This window comes from Lucilia sericata, unplaced genomic scaffold (assembly GCF_015586225.1).
Source record: "Lucilia sericata isolate MDLA Ls3-8-SP2 unplaced genomic scaffold, ASM1558622v1 Contig000176F_arrow, whole genome shotgun sequence".
In the NCBI taxonomy this organism is placed as follows: Eukaryota; Metazoa; Arthropoda; class Insecta; order Diptera; family Calliphoridae; genus Lucilia; species Lucilia sericata.
The window spans coordinates 110,363-130,501 of record NW_023994204.1 but is presented as its reverse complement, the minus strand read 5'-3'; the positions used below and the strand labels follow the sequence as shown (position 1 = coordinate 130,501).

General features: G+C 31.0%; 2 protein-coding genes across 3 annotated transcripts in view; both read right to left on the bottom strand.

The window, feature by feature from the left end:
* Window positions 1-11,442, bottom strand: part of LOC119601594 (heparan-sulfate 6-O-sulfotransferase 1) — a 290,206-nt gene extending 278,764 nt beyond the window's left edge. Inside the window, exons 1-2 of one of the 2 annotated variants that reach the window (XM_037952616.1) lie at window positions 10,879-11,442; window positions 645-2,219 (exon numbers count right to left, since the gene is read on the bottom strand). In XM_037952616.1, the coding sequence (XP_037808544.1) occupies window positions 645-866 (222 nt within the window). In that variant the 5' untranslated portion in view covers window positions 867-2,219; window positions 10,879-11,442. Of the gene's footprint in view, window positions 1-644; window positions 2,220-9,708; window positions 9,943-10,878 lie in introns of those variants that run through there. The other variant, XM_037952617.1, reaches the window with a different exon arrangement.
* Window positions 11,443-13,880: 2,438 nt separating this feature from the next.
* On the bottom strand, window positions 13,881-18,655 carry LOC119601593. Its single transcript, XM_037952615.1, has 5 exons — window positions 17,145-18,655; window positions 16,298-17,077; window positions 16,106-16,238; window positions 14,330-15,816; window positions 13,881-14,271 (listed from the first exon to the last, which is right to left on the bottom strand). The coding sequence occupies exons 1-5, from the start codon at window positions 18,295-18,297 to the stop codon at window positions 14,096-14,098; spliced, it is 3,729 nt and encodes a 1,242-aa protein (XP_037808543.1). The 5' UTR covers window positions 18,298-18,655; the 3' UTR covers window positions 13,881-14,095.
* Window positions 18,656-20,139: the final 1,484 nt, after the last annotated feature.

Here is a 20,139-nt window from a genome sequence, read left to right as displayed (position 1 = left end):
ATTAGTCAATGGACTACTTAGGGCGGGTTTTTCAGATAAAGATAATCTACATTCTTTGTTTAAACCTAGTTTAATATATGTTTTGTATTTTTCAGTAAACAGTAACGTTACTTATTACCTTAGTTTAACTGAGTGTTATTGGCCAAATAAACTTAAATTATAAGTGAGAAGACACAATTAACAAAAACAATAAAACAATGATTTCGGAAGAACAAAAACTTAATATTTTAAGTAAATTGCAATTTTCTGATTTGTTTTGTTTTATTTATTATTGTTTTAAATGTTTATTTAACATTTTTTTCAAAATTTTTCATTTTACAAAAGTATTATTTGCAAAAAACAGCTGTTCATTATTTATGTTTTTGAGTGAAAAGTTGGCAATACTAACAAAGTTAACTGAACTTAAATCCATAACTGAAAAACACAATCATCGGTTAACGTCCGCCTAAATTTGTTCCGAGTTTAATCTAAGCATAGTTTAACTGAGTATTAAGAAACCCGCCCTTAATAAACTAGACCTTAAACTGGTACAGGACTTGTCTATTGATAGACAAGTCCATGACCTAGTCCATATCTTGTTTTTAATACTTTTATTTTTTTCTAATAAAATTATTTTATATAAAAAATATATATATCTCACTCACCTGATCTTGACAGAAATAACCGAAACCAATAATACCCGCTATAGCTAAAAATAAACAAAATACGATAATGGTTCGTATTTTTGAACGTGGTTCCATTTTTTTGATTTCATAAACACCGCTGGGCAGAAGTAAAGCAAAATCACTATCAACTTGTACCGAAACGTTTTTGCGCATATCCTTGATGATTTCTTTGGTCTCTAACTTTTCCTTCACCAAAGGCATGATCCATAACGTGGAACAACAGCAACAATAATTATAGTTATAGTAGTAGTAGTAGTGGTAGTAATAATGAAGTTGTCAATTAAATGTGAACGTTTTAAAAAGTTTAAAGATGAAAAGCGTAAAGATAACTTCATTAAATAAGACATAAAAATGGGAGTTGGAATTAAACTATTTTTTGCAGGCGTAGAAACATCATTTTATGTGGAAATAGGGTTGGGGGTTGAAAGTTATATTTTTTTGGACTAGAGTTTATTTTATTTTGTTGCTGTTGTGGGGGATTACTTTGTGTATTGTTGTTGTGTGTGTGTTTTTTAAGGGAATAAAGATTTTGCGTTTTTTTTACACTTTGCTGTTTTTATTTGATTGTTGTAGGTAATCCCGGGTATTTGAGCGTTTTTTCCGTGTTAACAAGTTTTGTATGGGCGTGTTGTTATTTAGGCTTTTTCTTGGCTTTGGAGTACGGGAAAATGCCGTTTTAATCTCCAGGGGCTACAATATGTTCGATTATTTACATATAGTGTACTTGTACATGGAATGAATTAATCCGATTGTTTTCTTTGTTTGCTTTGTTTTTAACAAATAGTTAGAAGATTGTTTTAATGATGGCGCTGTTGTACATAGAAAGGCTTTGCTAGAGTTTTGCTATCTTTAATGAGTTTAAGCATTTAGTTTTGGGTTTGTGATTTTAAAATTAAACCTTTTTTTGCTGTCCATTAACTGGGGTGACAATAGTTATCTGTCTATTTTTTCTATTATAGACAGCAATTTTTAAATGATTTTAGTTTCATTTAATTCTACCTTTTTGTCAATTCCCTTTTTCCTCATTAAATCCCAGCCAACATGCAAGTATAGACTTTGTTGCCTTAATCTGTTGATAGGCTTAGTTTAATGATTCCACAAGTGCTGTGGAACACTATAATGACAATAGATTTTCCTCATTTATTGTAATGTTAGATTTCAATTACATACATTGTTTTTGCTCTTGCTTTTCCATTTAAGCTTTTTTGCTTTTGCCTTTCCTTCTATTCACTTTATTATAATACAATTAGCGCTTTATAGAGTCTATTTTCCTTGCTATCATGGCAAAATTGCTAAAATAGTAATTTTTTTCCCAATTACATACTTTTAGGTAGGATACTGTTTTTAATTTGCCACCATTTGTCTTTCCTTTCCCCCGCAATATGTACTTTGCCACACGCACAAATTGTAAGCAATCACTTTACTGTTCGGCTCTCTAGCATATCTAAAGTACCCATCCAAGTTAACAGCAAACTCACACCATTATTAGTGCCTTTTTTGTCTTTTTGTATCCTTGTCGTGGCAGCAAATAGAGCATTTAACTTTAGTAAGAACCTGTATCGTAGAAAAAAAAAAGAGAAAAAATGTTGGCAAATTAGTATTTTTACAGTTTTTCGTTATATTTTTGTAATTTTTCTACTTTTATAGAACAAAACAAAAAGTAAGGAATACATTCAAGGACCAAAAACAGTCAGCACAACACTCTCGGATACATGAAAGCATTGCGAGCAAGAGTACATTGGACTGCCTTAAATTATGACGATAAAGTAACAATTCTGATTATTTTTTGCACAGAGAGAAGCAGAAAACAAACTTCATCAGGTATGGAAAGTTTAAACTTTGAACTTCTACTGTTAGGAGTAGTTTGACTAGTCTATGGACAAATCTATTGTTTTGTCTATGGAATACTCTATTGACCAGTCTATAGACTATTCTATATACTAGTCTTTGGACAAATCAATTGACTAATCTGTAGACAATTCCATTGAATAGTCTATGGACATATCTATTGACAAGTATATGAACTATTCTATTGACTAGTCGAAGAAGTATTCCATTCTATGAACAATTCTATTGGCAATGTATTATATGAACCACTCTATTGATTAGTCTATGGACAAATCTATTGACTAGACCATGGTCTATTCCATTGACTAGTCTACGGATCATAATATTAACTAGTCTATTAACTAAACTGTGGACTAGACTAGGGATAAAACTATTTACTAATCTATGGAGAACTATTTACTAATCTATGGAGAAGTCTAACGACTAGTATATGGACTAGGGTATGAATTTCTTGCCGATTGACCGATATTTAGGCAAGTCAATTGACTGATCTATAGCGAAATGAACCAGTATATTGACTGATCTATAAAGTCGTCTATTGAAAATAGTCTATTTACTAGTATAAGAAATAGACTATTGGTTTTCTATGGAATTGTTTATGGACTATTCTATTGACTATCCTATAGACTTATCTGTTGACTAGCCTATGGAGTAGTCTATTGACCAGTCTGTTGACTGATCTATGAAGACGGCTATTGAATGGTTTAAGGATTATTCTATTTACTAGTACATGGACCAGTCTTTTGACAAGTCTATTGATTGTCTATGGCATTATTTATGGACTAATATATTGACTAAATTGTAGATTTATCTGTTGACTAGCCTATGGAGTAGTCAATTGATTAGCTTGTAGACTAGACTAGTGACTAAGCTACGGATTAGTTTATTGACCAATCTATCGATTAGTCTATTGATTAGTCTATTAACTAGTCTATTGAGTATCCTATTTATTAGTCTCTTAACCTGTCTATTGTCTAGCCTATTGGACTATTCTACTGGCTAGACTACAGACTACTCCAAGGATTAATCTATGAACTAATCCGTAGATAAGTATATGTAATATGCTATGGACTAATCCTTTAAATAGTCTATCGGCTTTTAAGCTGATGTTTAAAAAATATAAACAATTTTCGTGCTAAAAAAAGTACAATAATACTAAGTTATCCATCCCTGCCTTACACTTAAAATGATATTAAATTGTGAAAAAAATTAACGTATTTAAGTTGTTGTTATTTTTACTCTTTTTTTTTTTTTTGTAAACAAAAAAAGGATTAAATTATAAAAGAGAAAAGCTGATAGGGTCCAAAATAAAGGGGAGAAAAATTAGAAATTTAAATGAAGGTAAGACTATATTTTGTTAATGGTAAAAATAAATATCACATTTCTTAAGAAAACCTTTTTCTATTTAGAAATAAAACTGAAATTAATGAGTTCATGTTTAGCAACTAATTAAAGACTTCCTATAAAAACAAGATGAAGCTATTAACAAAATATGGGTAAAAGAAAAGGGAATATGCTAAACAATCTCTATATGCTAAAAGAAAAAAAGTAATCTGAAACTTTGGACACACTTTCTAGCTAAATCTACTGATTCTTTTATGTCTAACGTTAGGCTCGATTAATCGAAATTTCTTAAGATTTAAAAAAAAATTTAAGTTAAAATGGCAATAATAGCCACTTAACAAACCACGTCAACTTATAGCTCCAAAAAAAAGCTATATTATGTTTTCAAAATTAAAATTTCCTTCTACTCTTAAAAATCAAAGCAATTTGCAAATTGCATTTGTTAGTAAACAACAGCTAAAATGAAGTACTTTAATAGCTATTCCCACAAATATTATTTTAAGTATAGAAAAAAAAAATAGAAAAAGCAATAAAACTAAAGGGTTTTTTGTTTTATAAATTTTTCATCAATGAATTTTTTGTTATATTCCACAAATTTTTATTTTGCTGACATTTGCACAAAATGAAGAAAAATTGGGGAATTTTTGCATGTTATAAATGTTAGTTTTTTTCCTTTGTTTATTTTCACAAAATCGTGAAAAAATGAATGAAATTCTCTTAGTTTATTTTCTAGTGAAATAGTTTTGTTGCAGTAAAAAAATAATAAATAAAATTGAAAGGATTTGTTGAAAATCTATATGTAGGTATTATGTGTTGCTACTTGCTTTTAAGTGTCGTTGTAGCTGCAGTAGCTGTTTGTTATCTATTTTTAAAAATCATGACAACAGACGGTTAAAAAATGCATTTCCTGCTGCACCAAAAAAGTGTACATATGAATATTTGCACACATAGTATACATATATCTACTAGGGTGATCGACTCGATTTTTCAACCGGTTTTTTCTGCTTTACCAGTGTCGGTTTTTTCTTAATGTTGATTTTTCGAATATCGAATATCCCGGTTTTTTCACTTTTTAAAACCCGGTTTCGAATACTTTTATTTGCTTTGTATTCAAAGATTATTTAAATGAAATTTTTAAGTAAATAATAATACAGCCCGTCTAAATTTTAAAAATATTCGAGTCGAGGAACTAGAGTATATTTTTCTACAGCTCTTTTGGTTAAACTTTTTTGATTTTCCTAATTAATTAAAAAAAATTATTTGTTAAATGGATAACTGTTTGATAAAATTTAGCAATCTTAAGATTATATTCCAATTACAATAATTAATTTACGGCTGAAATTTTATGGAAGTGTTGGAATGCCTATGCAAATTTCCTAAACAGGGCTTTTAAAATAAGCTAGGATTACATAGTACCTTATGTTTAACAGAAGTGTCCCACTTTTTCCTTTTCGGGCCATGTTTTATTAATCAAATTTAAACATAAACATTAAGTTTTTCAAATTACAGTATATTTTTTTAATTGTAATGAAAAACCGGTTAACCGGTTTTTTCTGAATTTGAAAAATATCAACCGGTTTTTTTTAAATGTCAACTATTCGAACTATTCGAAAACCGGTTTTTGGAAAATGTCGAATAATCGATCACCCTAATATCTACATACGTATATTGGCAAATATTGCACACAATTTCGCTCTCTCTATTTGGCTCTCAAAAAAAAACATACATATTCCTATACAGGCATGGAAAGTCGAAATATCGAAATTTACCAAGAATTGCATATATTTGGAATAAAAATATTTATTTTTTCAGCCAAAGAGTATTTCATGGACTTGCCTATTACCAAGCCTAGTGACTATAAGATGATCGATTCTATTGACCAGTCTAGGGATTAGTATGTGAAGTTGTCTATAGACTAGCAACCGATCTAGTCTATTTACTAACCCATTGACTAGTCGATGAACTATTTGCTAGTCTTCATTCGTATATTGGCAAATATTGCACACAATTTCGCTCTCTCTATCTGGCTCTCTGAAAAAAAACATACTCCTATACAGGCATGGAAAGTCGAAATATCAAAATTTACCAAGAATTGCATATATTTGGATTAAAAATATTTATTTTTTCAGCTAAGGAGTATTTCATGGACTTGCCTATTACCAAGCCTAGTGACTATAAGATGATCGAGTCTATTGACCAGTCTAGGGATTAGTATATGAAGTTGTCTATAGACTAGCAACCGATCTAGTCTATTGACTAGCCCATTGACTAGGCGATGGACTATTTGCTAGTCTATGCTTTATTGACCACTTTATAAATTAGTTTATTGGATGGTCCACTGACTATTTTGTTGACTAGTCTTTTGTCCGGTCTAGGGACTAGTCTATTGATAATATTATGTTCCAGTGTATTAACTAAAATAGTACTAAGTAGTCTCTTAATTAGTCAATTGAACACTCGGTTAACTTCTCGATTGAAAAGTTTTGACTAGTCAGTGGATTATTCTATAAATTAGTCCATTAACTAAACTGTGGTTTAGTCTACACTACTACTATGGACTTATCTATGGTTTAATCTATAGACTAGCCCATTGACTAGTCGATGAACTGCTCTATGGCCTAGTCAATTGACTAATGAATATGCCAATCTTTGGATTAGTTTATAGATAATTCTAGAATCTAGTATATGAACTAGTCTTTGCACTAATCTAGTCTGTCGCTCAGCTTATTGGTTAGTCTAGGGACTATTCCATTAACTACTCTATTAAGTAAAAGTATATCGGATAGTTTATTGACAAGTCTATTGTTATTATACTGAGCAGTCCATTGACTGTTCAGTGTAATAGACTATTGTCAAGTCTGTGGATTAGTTGATAGACTATCCCATTGACAGGATGATGGGCAAGATGAAGAACTAGTCTATGGTCAGTTGACTAAATTATAAACTAGTGTCTTGAATGATATATTGAATATTTTATGGAGCAGTCTGTAGACTAGTTTATTGACTATTTTATAATCAAGTATATGAATGAATCCATTGTCAAGTCTATGGATTAGTAAATAGACTATCCTATTAGCTGGTCGATGTACTAGACGATGAACTAATATATGATAAGTTGAGTAATCTATAAAGTAGTTTCTTGAATGATCTAAGGAATCTTTTATGGATAAGTCTGTAGACTAGTTTATTGGCTATTTTATGATCTAGTATATGAATGAATCTATTGATTAGTAGATAGACTATCCTATTGGCTGATAGATGAATTAATCTATTGGCAAGTATATGGATTGGTAGATAGACTATCGTATTGGCTGATAGATGTACTACACGATGGACTAGTATATGGTGAGTTGACTAATCTATAATGTAGTTTCTTGATTGATCTATAGAATATTTTATGGATAAGTCTGTAGACTAGTTTATTGACTATTTTATGATCTAGTATATGAATGAATCTATTAACTAATTGATGCACTACTCTTTGTACTAGTCTATTTACTTTGGACAATAGTATTAACATTTCTATACTTGTTTCTGTACTTATTTGAAATAAAAGTTTTTTAAATATGTATTTAAAAAAACATATTTATGTATATCTTAAACTTAAAATAATAACTTAAACTTATGTTTTATAAAATTTCTTTAACCATAAAATGGTTACTTAAATAAAATTTTATTAAATATTTGCATTGAATATTATGCCTTGAAGTTATTTAGAAATTTTGTAGAATTAACACTTATAAAATAATCTTTGGTAAAGCAACTTATTTACATTATAACACAAAAATTTAAATTGTATATTTGTATGTATGTTAATTATAAAATACAACTTAAAACATATTAAAGTAGTTTAACACTTGTTAACTATTAAAGAGAGACCAAAACTTAAGGAAATTTGAGCCTACAAACAGACAAAAAAAACCCAAGATGATAAATAGTATGTATGTATGTGGTAATATATGGTCTATTTTCTACAGAAATATAATAACTTAGTTATTAGCATGTTTATAAACATTTAAATATTGTATAATATTTAATTAACAATAGGCTGAAGTTATTAACACACCCGAATGAAAATGTATATTCAATATAGTGTTGAAATGAAGGAAAAACGAAACTTTTTTGTATTTAATATTTTCCCATAGAAGGAGAAAACATTAATAATGTGTAAAATTTAAATTGGTTAAAAGTGGAGAGGGTTGCAAATGAAGAGATTTAAAACGAAACATAACTATTGGCAAGCCTATTGACTATTCTATTGAGAAAATTATGGACTAGTATATTGCCTAGTTTATTGCCTATGGAATATTTAATAGTCAATGGGCTATATTATAGGCTAGTATATTGTTCAGTCCGGTGGCGAGTCCATAGAATAGTCCATAAACTAATCTATAGCCTGGACCGTAGACTGGACAATAAACTAGTTAGCAGATCGACCATAAACTATACTATACATTAGACTTAGTCACTTCAATAAATGAGTTCATTGTCAATAACCAATCAATAGACTAGTCCATATTCCATCATTAGACTTTTGCATTAGCTAACCCATGGACTAGTCCATAGACTATTTAATAGGCAACATAATAGACTAGTCAAAAGAATACGAATACTTTATAGAATAGTTCGTATACTTCTTAATAGATCACAGACGTTGCCAAAGACTTATTCTTAAATTAATCCATATAATTTTACATACACAGGACAGTAAACTAGCCAAATAACCATTTAATAGTCTATAGATTAGACTTAGCCATAGACCATTCAATAAAATTATCGATTGTTAATAAACCATCAATAGATCAGTCTAATGATCCAAGTTTGTGAATTTTTGTTATTGTAATAAGTATTCTTATCAAAATTACTTCTCTCAATAACTGCAAATGTTTAGGTCCTTTTGTTTTGAACAAGAAACATTAGGACATGGTGTTACACATGGAAAAACCCCCAAAAAATTACAACAATTTACACCAAAAAACAAACATCAAAATCTTTAAGGAAAACGAGGAATGTTCATTAGAATTTTCGAAGAGGTCTTCTGATTCTAATCAAATTAGAAAGTTTTTAAAATTAGAAACTGCAAAGTGACACCTAGATAATTGCTTATTAGATAAAGAGATCTCGTTTTCAGTGATTATTCATTTGTCGAACAGATCTCAGAATAATGCTATTTAAGGGTTTTAAACTATTCTTCACCAAATGTAAAGCACATCGGTAATCGTGGCTGACTTTGGAAATATCGATGCTTGAAGCTTGAAGTTACATTCCGTCTAGACAACTTTCGTGCATACATTGTGAGTGCCCAACGCCGTGAGTGCCCACCTTTAAGAGTTGTTTTTCAAGACTAATGACTTAAAACAGCTCATTTTCAAATTTGAACTAACCAGCGGCATCGGCGAACTCTCGAAATACTGTTTTACGATTAAAATTCAATTCCGATGTAATATTTTTGTTATTCACCGTGAATTTCTGTTTCAGAATGTGCAAGTAAGTGCTATCAAGTGCAAGCACATGGATATAAGTATGATTTTCATCGAAATTTATGTCAAACATGGGATGTGTGAAATTTGTGTAAATTTTTAATTTACTTTAATCAATATCATCTTATAAAGGCAAATTCTTATCAAGAATTGGAACTAAAACTGATTGTCCAATACCTTGTTACAATTCAAGGCAGCTTCCCACTTACTAAGAACCGGCGTGATAACTGTAACAGTAAACGAACTTAAACGGCGACTTCTTAAAAAGACCATAGGTATAACTTATTTTAACAAATTAGCACAAATTCCACAGGATTTGTTAAAAGTTATCAAATTCTATTAATTCCTAAAAAATATAATTTTTTATTCACCTGTCTGCTGCTCGCAGGCCTCCACCATGTTCAATTCACATTTTTACTTTAGTACCAAATAAATAATAAACAAAATTGTTAAAAATACTAAACACTTCAACAATATATTCACATAAACTACTTTTTAATTAAAAATCTCAAATAAATGCTAAAATTAAACGCACTTTAAAGACAGACAATCAAATATATTGGTGAAATGCAAAAAAAACGCATTGCAACGTTGTCTAAACACAAACAAATGCACACACACACTCCCCCCAACAAAATCAAAGTTAAAACAAACATGGCAAAAACAATACAAAGAGAAAGAGGTAGACAATAAGCAAACAATAACAAAAAAACTACACGCAGAAAAATTGACACGAAAAGAAAACATTATTTTTTTTCTTTTAAATACAAAGATTAAAAATAAACTGATAGAAAATTTAAACATCAAAATAAACCAATAAATATTTATGCAAAAACAAAAAGAAATAAAACATGAAAAATAACAACAATAGAAAAAGTAAATAGCAAGCAATTAAAAATAATACAACCGGCAAAGTGTAACTAAAAATAAAAACATACGAAGACGACAAAAACAAATGGACAAAGAAGACAAGCGTCTGCTGAGTTTTTGTTGTTGTTTTATAGTAAAAAAGGTAAATGTGTCCCCCCGCCTAGAAAGGAAAATTGTAAGAGAAAGAAAAAAAAAAACAAAGGAAGGAGTAAAGAAAGGGTTATCAGCAGCATAAAATGTGTGTGCTTATGGTGTCGACGCGGTAGTCGTCCCATAGTCTGGCCAAGCTGTCAAAATGACACCAACATTAACATCAAAAACAACCAAGAATATAAGGGGAAAATAAAAACTAAAGCAAAAAAGTGAATAAAATACAGCATTAAAGCAAATGAAAGAAAAACAGCTGTAAACATTTGCCAAAATAAAACATTTTATTAGAAAAAAACTCCCATAAAGTTGGATTTATTTAAAGAAATTAAAAGAAAATTTCTTTTAAGCATTATTCAACAACAGTTGAGTAGCTTTTAGTTCAGTTTTCTAATAAAAATTATAAATAAAAAACATAAAATTTTTATAGCTATAGCAGACGCCGTGGAAATTAATCATAAAAAAATCTTAAAACTATTAAAGAAAATATTTGATTTTTGTTTTTTAAGCAGCCATTCATTCACCTTGAAGAGATTATTGTTGTTGTACTTTGTAGAATTATTATTTATTCTTTTAATTTTGTTACGCTGCTTTACAAGCTTTTCATTTATAAACAATTTATGTATTTACATTTGCACTACACTTTATTTTAATATTTTTTTTTTTTTTGTTTTTATTATTTGTTGTTATATTTTACTTTCTCTTGCTGTTGTTACGTTTTTATCACGTTATTTTTTCTTTATTTATTAACTACTGGATTTTTTTCTACACTTTGCTACAAAAAGAGGGGGACAACTTTATATTTTTACACACTTTTTAAGGAAATTGCACAGACACACTTTAATACACAAAACTTTTTGTTAAATTACTTGAAACTTTCTTAAACGTTTGCTTTAATTTGTATTTATTTTTAAAAGTAAATTTATTCTTTTCTACACTATTATCTTATTTTGTTTATTCTTTTAAGTTATTTGTGTAAATCGTTAAAAAATTACAATTTGTTTTATTCGTTTAATAATTTATCGCTACGCACTACCCGTACAACATGTTTTCATGTTGCTGTCAACTAAACAACTGTCAGTGGCAAGTGTTTTTCTTTGACTGGTGGTGTTAAGTTGTCAAACCATTTTCTTTTAAATGATTGGCAATGCGTCTTTAAATTTTTAGTAATACACGGTGAAGTTGTAGGAAAACGTAATAGGAATTTGATTCTTAAAAGATTTAGTGAAAAATTTATTGGGTTTCTTATAAGAAATCAAATTAGAAAAGTTTTGAACTTTAATTGCACGATTCTAACAAACATGAGTTTTTGTTTATTGGACAGCGTTTATTATTTTGTTAGAAATAGAAATTTTATCGTATTTTGAAAACAAAAACAACTATTTTCCATACACAGAAAAAAATAATTCATATTTGGAATAAATTTTGAAATAAATTGAATGAATCGAACATGACTTTTTTTTCCCAAACCATTTTCATTCAGAATATTAAAAGTTCATAAAATGTATGAATTTGTACATGAAAGATTTTTTTGTTTTTTTTTTTTTTTTTTTTTCATTTTCTTTGATTTTCATCAAAAATGCAATAAATAAATAACCGTTACCTATTAATATCTTCCATTTTTTAGAAAATAATCACATATTAGCGAATTTTTATGATAAATAAATAAAAATGCTGGAAAACAAAATATGAAATAAAAAAACCAGCATATAGCTAAACATCCATTCTTCAGAAAATGTTGCATGTTACGCGCATATTTCATTGTTTTCAATCTAAAAATCATAAAGAAATAAAAAATTTTCTAAAGAAAATTTCAAACATTTTTTAACAAACAGAAAAATATAAAGAAAATTTTTAATATTTTAAGTCAAGGCTTCTAGATTATGTTTAAAAATATAAAAATGAAAAAATTCATACATTTTAGGAACTTATTCTTAAATATTATTAACTTTAGTCAATGAACGCAGTTCATAATATTTATGCTGAAACTTTTTTCTGTGTAGAAAGATAAACATGTGGGGTAATATTGATAAAAATATAATCACTTCCATGAGCAAGTCTACCAAAACTGAAAAAAAAAAATTTTCGCACTTTTGAGAATAACAAAGGCCAATAAATTTCTAATTTAAAGAATTGTGCAGCGCTGAATCCAAATCTGGCCACTTAATTAATCCATCAGATCCTGTTTTCTAGATATCATGTCATGATTGAAAAAAACCCGTTTTTGACTATATATAAGACGCGCGAAAATACCGTTATTTGTAAAATTTGTTCTATTATAACAAAGTACAATCCATCGACTTTAAAATACAGATTAAAGCTCTATTATATTTTCTTCCCTTTTCGAAATTTCTTAAACTAAAGTTTGGAAAAATCTTAAATTTCCAAAAAAATGAATTTTTACTTTATTTCTCACTCAAACTCGAATATTGTCAAAAACGGGGTTTTTTCAAGCTATATTGTAATGGTTGCAAACGCTAATGTGACTGATTAATTCTGATGCCAGATTCGAATTCGGCTCTGTTCAATCCTTTATACCAAGTTCACACGTGCAGTTGAATTACTTTATTCGGCCTTTGAATGACGATAGACAATTAACCCGTTTCTACGACACATTCGTAATTCATTTTGACAAGTTCATCGCCATGTTGTTGTTTTTTTCATTCATTATTTTGTAATTTTTTGGAATATTAGTGTGTGTGTATGATGCAAAAATACGTTTGTTAAAGCTCTGATACACGGTTGTCAAATCTTACAACGTTGTCAGTAAAATGTGCAGAAAATGTCCAACAATCGTGTGAACTCGCAATTTTTCTTTTGTCAGAAAAAGCATTGCTGACAATATTGCAAGATAAAATTTGTAAATTGATGCCATTGTTAGACATTTTCTGCACATTTTACTGCCAACGTTGTAAGATCTAACAACCATGTATACATAGCTTTACATAATTAATTAATTTCCAAATTAAAAATTGGTTTGATTTTCGACTTTTGGAAACGTCCTTATGTAAACATTTTAGACCCGCCCAGTGCTGTTCTACTCTGGACGAAGGAGACGTTTTCCTTTAACATTAAAAGGAAGTAGATTATGACTCTGTTTTAGGTAAGAAACACAGCTTTTTCTTGGGCGTCAAAATCCAAAATGCCGCTCAATATCTTTGCTGTGTTTAAATTCAAAGATAGGAAGAGCATAATAAAAGATCCTTTAGTTATCCCTTAAATTTTAACTGTATAGTTTAAAAAATATTTTCCTAAGTGTAGTTGCTTGTAATTTACTTGCGTTGCCAACCATTATATTTAAATTGTTGTTGTATATCTGTCAAAATACAGCGAATCTAATATGAAAGCAAACACTTTGATAATAAAGGCGCCCTCTATATGTGAAAAGTTTTAAATAAAAACAGTCAAGACCACAACCTATTTTGAATATTAGACGAACTTGCGAGTTTCCATAAAAAAATTTAAACTATTTTTTGAAAATTTTCCAACATTTCTTTAAATTAAAAAATCCTTTACATAATTTGGCTGGGGTAGGGGGGTTTTTTATTCAAAATTTATTTCACCAATTAAAACAAGTTATAAAAAATCTACAAGGAATAGCAATTAGCTTTTAAAAAGCTATAGCAAATTAAAACGATTGATTATAATAAACTAAATAAACTAAGCAAAAAAAATTAAGAATAAAATTATAAAATAGTAAAAACAAATTCCTTAAGAAAAGAAAGGAAATGATCAGCAAAATTATTTAACTGCTGGAGGTATAGGATTCTTATAGGCCAATTTTGTATGTTCCAAACTATTAAGCTTGGCAATTTGTTTAACCGTATCCAATTCTTTAATGAAAGCAGCCAGAACATCTTTGGTGGCACCCAAATCGTCTTCACGTAAATCGGGTAAATCATCCTCACTTTCCAAAACTAAAAAAAAACATATTTAAAACTTGAAATTCACAATAGAAATTATTAAAATAACTACCATCTATGGCTGCTTCTATGTCACTCAAACGTCCCATTACCAATTCCTGCTGAATCTTAATGTGTTCCATTAAACGCTGCTGACACTCACTGGGATCTATGGCTGCCTCGGGTTGTGGTATATTGGGCACCAGTCTGGCTGGTGTTGTGGGTTCAGATTTAATTTTCTTGCTGGGTGTTAACGGCATAGCAGGATTGTTAGTTTTATTTTCATCCTCCGCCTCAAGTTTAATTTCATTTTTTACATCCACCACTTCATCCTCATCCCATTTTTTAGCCCACAAATACAGCTTGGGATGACATTTATTATTGGCTATATTGATTTTAACTCTTAGTGAGTGCATATAGTTTTTCAACTCCAATAGATTGCCCGTCAAAGTATGAGAACGTTTAAGGTATTCTGCCCTTTTGTTTAAAACACTATTATTGGAAGTATGATAGTTAGCCACAGGAAGTTTGCCTTCATAGAGCCAATCTTGATCATGTTTGAAGCGTAAAGATTCACGACATCTTTGGGGATTGCGACATATATAGCAGACATATTTATCTGGAACTTGTGAAACTTTATCGATGCCATTGCACAGACCATGCTGCCAGCAGAGGCAAAGTTCACATTGTATCATTAAACCGTCCTCCTCACAATAGCCACATAAGCAATTAATGATTTCTTCCTGGCGCATGTGTACAATTTTAATTAATTCACCATTTTCTTTGATGTACTGAGGAGGAGGTTGGTTGATAGCATCATTTTCTGTGGAATTTTGTGGTTGGAAAGAATTTGATCCCGAATCAGCGGTAATGGGAGAATCCACACTACTTAGGGGTGTGTTAGAAGGTAAAACTGTTTTACGTTTCTTGACTTCTTTATTAATATCGGGAGTAGCATTAAAGGAGTGGCGGGTTTCCTCAAATTCAGCCACACCACTAAAACTGGTGTCTGCCACAGGCACCGGCAGTGGCGCGCTAGCAGCGGTAGTAGTAGCCACCACTCCTGCAGTGGCCTGGGCTGCAGTAAGATACTTTCTAGTAGTTCTTTGACGATTACTTTTCCTAGAGCCCGGAGTTCTTTTGCTTGGTGAAAACCTAGAACGTTTACTGGGCGGTGCCTCGGCTGCTATGGAAGCATCTGCTGAAGCCACCGTCTCATCGGCTGCACTAGTCGAAGCAAAAGAACTTTCCAAAACTGTACTAGAAGCCGTATTAATGGAAGTATCATTTTGTGAAGTATCCATATTATCTTCAACTTTAATTGGTGTTTCTTCAGTTGGTTCGATTTTAATTTCGTTTGGTACAGCATCCACAGAAGCCTTTAGGGCACCAGTACTTCTGCGATGAGCCCGAGTTTGTTCAAGATCTTGTTGATGCAATTTAGCAAAGAACTGCTGATTGGGTATTTGATTTTTAGGTACCGGTTCTGAGGCTTCATTGTCGACAGGATGTGTACGTTTTTCAGCCAGTTCGAGCATTTTGGGACAGGTGCCGAGTAATCTGCAGGGGAAAGGATCAAAATTAAATAAAAAGTTTTTCTTTAAATAAAACAGTAAATAAATATTTATAGGACTTTCAAAAGCTTCATGTTATATAAAAAAATCTTTTCAAAAAAGATTTGAAAAATATTAAAAAAAAACTCTTTTTTAAAGCTTTTTTAAGATCTACAACAAAATGATTTTAAAACATTTCTTAAACAAATCTTCATGGTACAAAAAGGGCTTAAAAAGCTTTTCATTAAAAAAGGTGAAAAATGATTTCAATGTACTCGGAATACAACTAAACTTACTTGATCAAATTGCGATGATAGTGCTTGACATGTATTTGTAAATGATTTTCTTTGCGGAAATTCTTGGAACAACCCTCCTGGGGACAACGGAATAGATTATCTATAATCTGTACTTTTAAGCCACCAATAAGAGCTAAAAATAAGTTAAAAATAAGTACAAATAATCTACTATAAAATACAAATTAAACCCACCATAACCATCATCAACTTTTTGAGTCTCTAACGCAGCAGGCGCTGCTACTGAAGCTGGAGGAACTGCAGCAGCAATCACTGGAGTAGGTGTAGCACAGTCTGAAGATACCACGACCTCTTCTTTCAAACCCACCGTGGGTGTTGAAGTAGGTGTTGGTGTCGAACTAACTTCTGCTGCTTCTAAAAGTTGTTTCGGTACTTCTGCCTCTACTTGGGTGACACTTTTATCTTCAGCCGCCATACTACTAGAAGAAGTAGTTAATAATTCTATAGGTGGCAAAGGTTCTGCTATGGGAGTTTCCATATAGGGTGAGGAAACAGCAGTGGGTAATGTTCCCACTATTGATGATGTTTTAGTTGCCAAACTAGTGTCTATCGAAGTATTTAAGGAAGACTTAGATTTAGCCGGCTGCTGTGGTACATAGTCGGGTGTATATACATAACAATTAATATCCTTAGCACGACGACGATGTATACTAAAATCATATATATCTGGATTGTAAATTTGACCCAACTCTTCCAGATAGGATTTGAGATCAGGTTTTGATCTGAAACGTTTTCCATTGGGTGATACCAATATTACATCCCACTTGCCTAAGACATTAGAACGTTGATACATATGCTTGACCCAACCGGGAGGCAGACGCCAATCTTCTACTATAACTGTGGGTTTACGATGTTCGCCCACTACTAAATAACCCTCACGACCAATGGGTTGATCATTAACCCAATGACAAGTCCATTCACCATCTTTGGGTATCTCGGGAAGATTAAGAGAGGCTGTTTAGGGGAGAAGAGTATAGTTATGATTAAATATTATGAAAGTATAAACAAAATAGAAACTTACACAAATCCAATTTAGACAAATCCAACAAAGGCCAATCCTTTCTGCCGCCATTGGCTGTACGTTTTTTAGTATGACTACCAGAATTCTGACCCGAAGAAGGCCTTTTTATAGCTTGAGTAGTGGGAATTACTGGCAAAGGTTCTGCAGTATCAGCTAAAACAACAGCTGGTACAGGCACATCAGCCGGAACTTCTGCTGGTATTGTCTCCATCACTGTTGGTTCTAGTAATGTTGTTGTTGTTGCTACTTTGTTCATATGAATAGCGCGTACATTTTTAATATAACCATCATCGAATAGAATCTCATAAACATCATTGGGTAAGATTTTCTTAACAGTACCGGGAAATTTGCGTGGTCCCGACCAACGTGCCAAGCATTTTTCCTCTAATTCAAAGTTCAATATAGGTTTGGTGGAAATGCGCTGCCGTAGACGTGTTGAATTCATGGGAATCCATTCTTCAGTACCAGCCATAGTGGATTTATTTTTACCCGTCTTCTCAAATTTAATTAAAACTTCACGATCATCATTATCCACTTCCACAATACGGGCCGCATGCCAAACACCATCGAAATCTTGGGCCTCTAGTCTAGCTCCGGGGTTAAATGAGGTAACTGGTTCAAATTTAACATTGGGCGGTGTAGGGGGGTTGGTAGCTACCACAGCAGGTTCACTAAATGACTCCTCTAATCCCGACTCCGGCTTTTCCAACTTAATACCCGCAGCAGCATTTAATTCAGCAGTCTGAGCCATTATCTGAGCCACCGTGGCGGCCACAGTGGCTTTTGTATCTTCATCTACTGTGGAGGAGGTTGACAACAAATTACTGGGTGCCGAGTTGCCAGTAGAATTTAAAAATTCCAAATCTTCCTCAATCTGTGCTGCATCTATTTTACCCCAGGGAAAGACGGTAGGAAACACCTTTTGCTTTAGCAAATATTTACCACTGCGTTGTGGCTGAAAGTCTGCACGTCGAAAATGCCGCGAGCAGACTAAAACACTTTTGGTAATATGACGATCTGAGCTGATTTTCGTGTTACGTATCCAAATAGAGCGTGCATTTTGATCAGCGGGAAACGAATGATAAGTAACACCATGATGCTCCGGCAAGCGTGACGTGGATGTACAACCGGTAATGCAACACCGGCGACCCATTGTTTATGTTTTCTGATGGTTTTGTTGTTTTCTTATTGTTTATGTTTACACTTTTGTGTTTTGGTAATGCCGTTAACGCGTTCGAATGTGTGTGTGCGTCGATGGTCAGAATTTTTTTCCAATGCTTGTTCTTATTCCTTTAATTTTCTGTGACGAAATTTCTTGAGCAAATTTTTAAATTCACGTTTTTCTTTTCAATTTTATTTCTGTGGCGAAAGTTTTATATTATTTCAATGCTACTATGTTTATTTAACACTTTGCTTGTGGTTTTTTAAATTTTAAAACATTATTCTTGGTATTTTTTTATAATTTTCACAGAGCCTACTTCGCATTCACGTTTTCTCGAGAAAAAATGCTGACAAACTGTTTTATCTGCAGATATTGGGTTTCACAGCTATCAGTTGTTATATATATTTCGAGGGGTGTTGCCAGATGCAGGTTATTTATTTAACTGATATTGCAAGAAATTTTAAAATTAAATTGCTTTCTTGTCTGCGGCATAACAACTAAACCGTTTTACATGAAATTCGGTGCAGTGTCAGATCTATAGTCGGAGAGAAAGATAGGCTATTCCAAACTATCATTAAGATTTCTTCTTTAGGTTAAATATGCAAATTTGTAGCTATTTTCAAATTCGAAATGTTGTGCTATTTACGACAAGCCTACGGTACCGATTTATATGAAATATAGGTCATAGCTAAACTTGATACTGATTACTTAATTTTCAGACAATATTCGATTTTAATTAGAAAACCTATAAATGGTTATAGTTTCTTAAATAAGAAGCCAATTGAAAAAACTGCTAAATTTTTTAAATCTCTACAACTTTGAAATAAAATCTGATTTTATTTTATGTTTAATTTTTTGTAGAAAATGTCGTTTATAATACATAAATATTTTGTTTATTTTTAAGATATGACATGTTCCCGATTATTTATTATTTGTCATTAACCGAAACATTAATATATTTGACCCATATTTCAAAATCAAACTCATTGAAATATCAAATATAAACCTTATACAATAATTCATACAAAATTTTAATTATTTACACATTTTAATAAATTATTTATCAAATCTCTCGCCAAGTCCTTTAATTTTATGAAAAATTAAATATTCTAATAGTATATTTTTTTATAAAATCAAAACATTTTTAATATCGATGATAATGAACTTGATATAAACATTCAATATAGTTTGTTGCCAAACATTATTTGCAAACGAATCAATAGAATTTTTAAGTTTTTCTTCTAGTTGTTGTTTTGTATTGATTTTAGTTTTAAAAATATTCAAACCAAACGCCCATTTGTCCAAAAAATTATTAAGCGGAAATAAAAGTAATTTAAATGGTTTAATAAGATTTTTATTTATTTATTTTTTGGTTTCTCAAGTCTCGTGTTTTTAATTTAAAATAAAAATATTCAAAACAGACTGGCGAGAATAGGTATAAATTAAAAAAACTTGCATTGCATATTAACATTAAAAATACAAACTGTTACGAAGTGTTACGATCGGTATACACGACTTAAAGTAACCGTACAGTTCTAGTTCAGTTCAAGTTCAGTTCTAGTTCAAGTTCAAATTCTGTTCTAGTTCAAGTTCAGTTCTAGTTCAAGTTCAAGTTCAGATCTAGTTCAAGTTCAGTTCTAGTTCAGTTCTAGTTCAGTTCTAGTTCAGTTCTTGTTCAGTTCTAGTTCAGTTCTAGTTCAGTTAGTTCTAGTTCAGTTCTAGTTCAGTTCTAGTTCAGTTCTAGTTCAGTTCTAGTTCAGTTCTAGTTCAGTTCTATTCAGTTCTAGTTCAGTTCTAGTTCAGTTCTAGTTCTAGTTCAGTTCTAGTTCAGTT

What these genes read in the sequence shown, in the direction of transcription:
- LOC119601593 (XM_037952615.1), bottom strand. Translation starts at nt 18,297, where the DNA reads ATGGGTCGCCGGTGTTGCATTACCGGTTGTACATCCACGTCACGCTTG. An exon ending in TTTGTCTAAATTGGATTTGT is followed by an intron (nt 17,078 to 17,144) that starts GTAAGTTTCTAT and finishes TCCCCTAAACAG; the next exon opens with CCTCTCTTAATCTTCCCGAG. An exon ending in TATCATCGCAATTTGATCAA is followed by an intron (nt 15,817 to 16,105) that starts GTAAGTTTAGTT and finishes TTTCCCCTGCAG; the next exon opens with ATTACTCGGCACCTGTCCCA.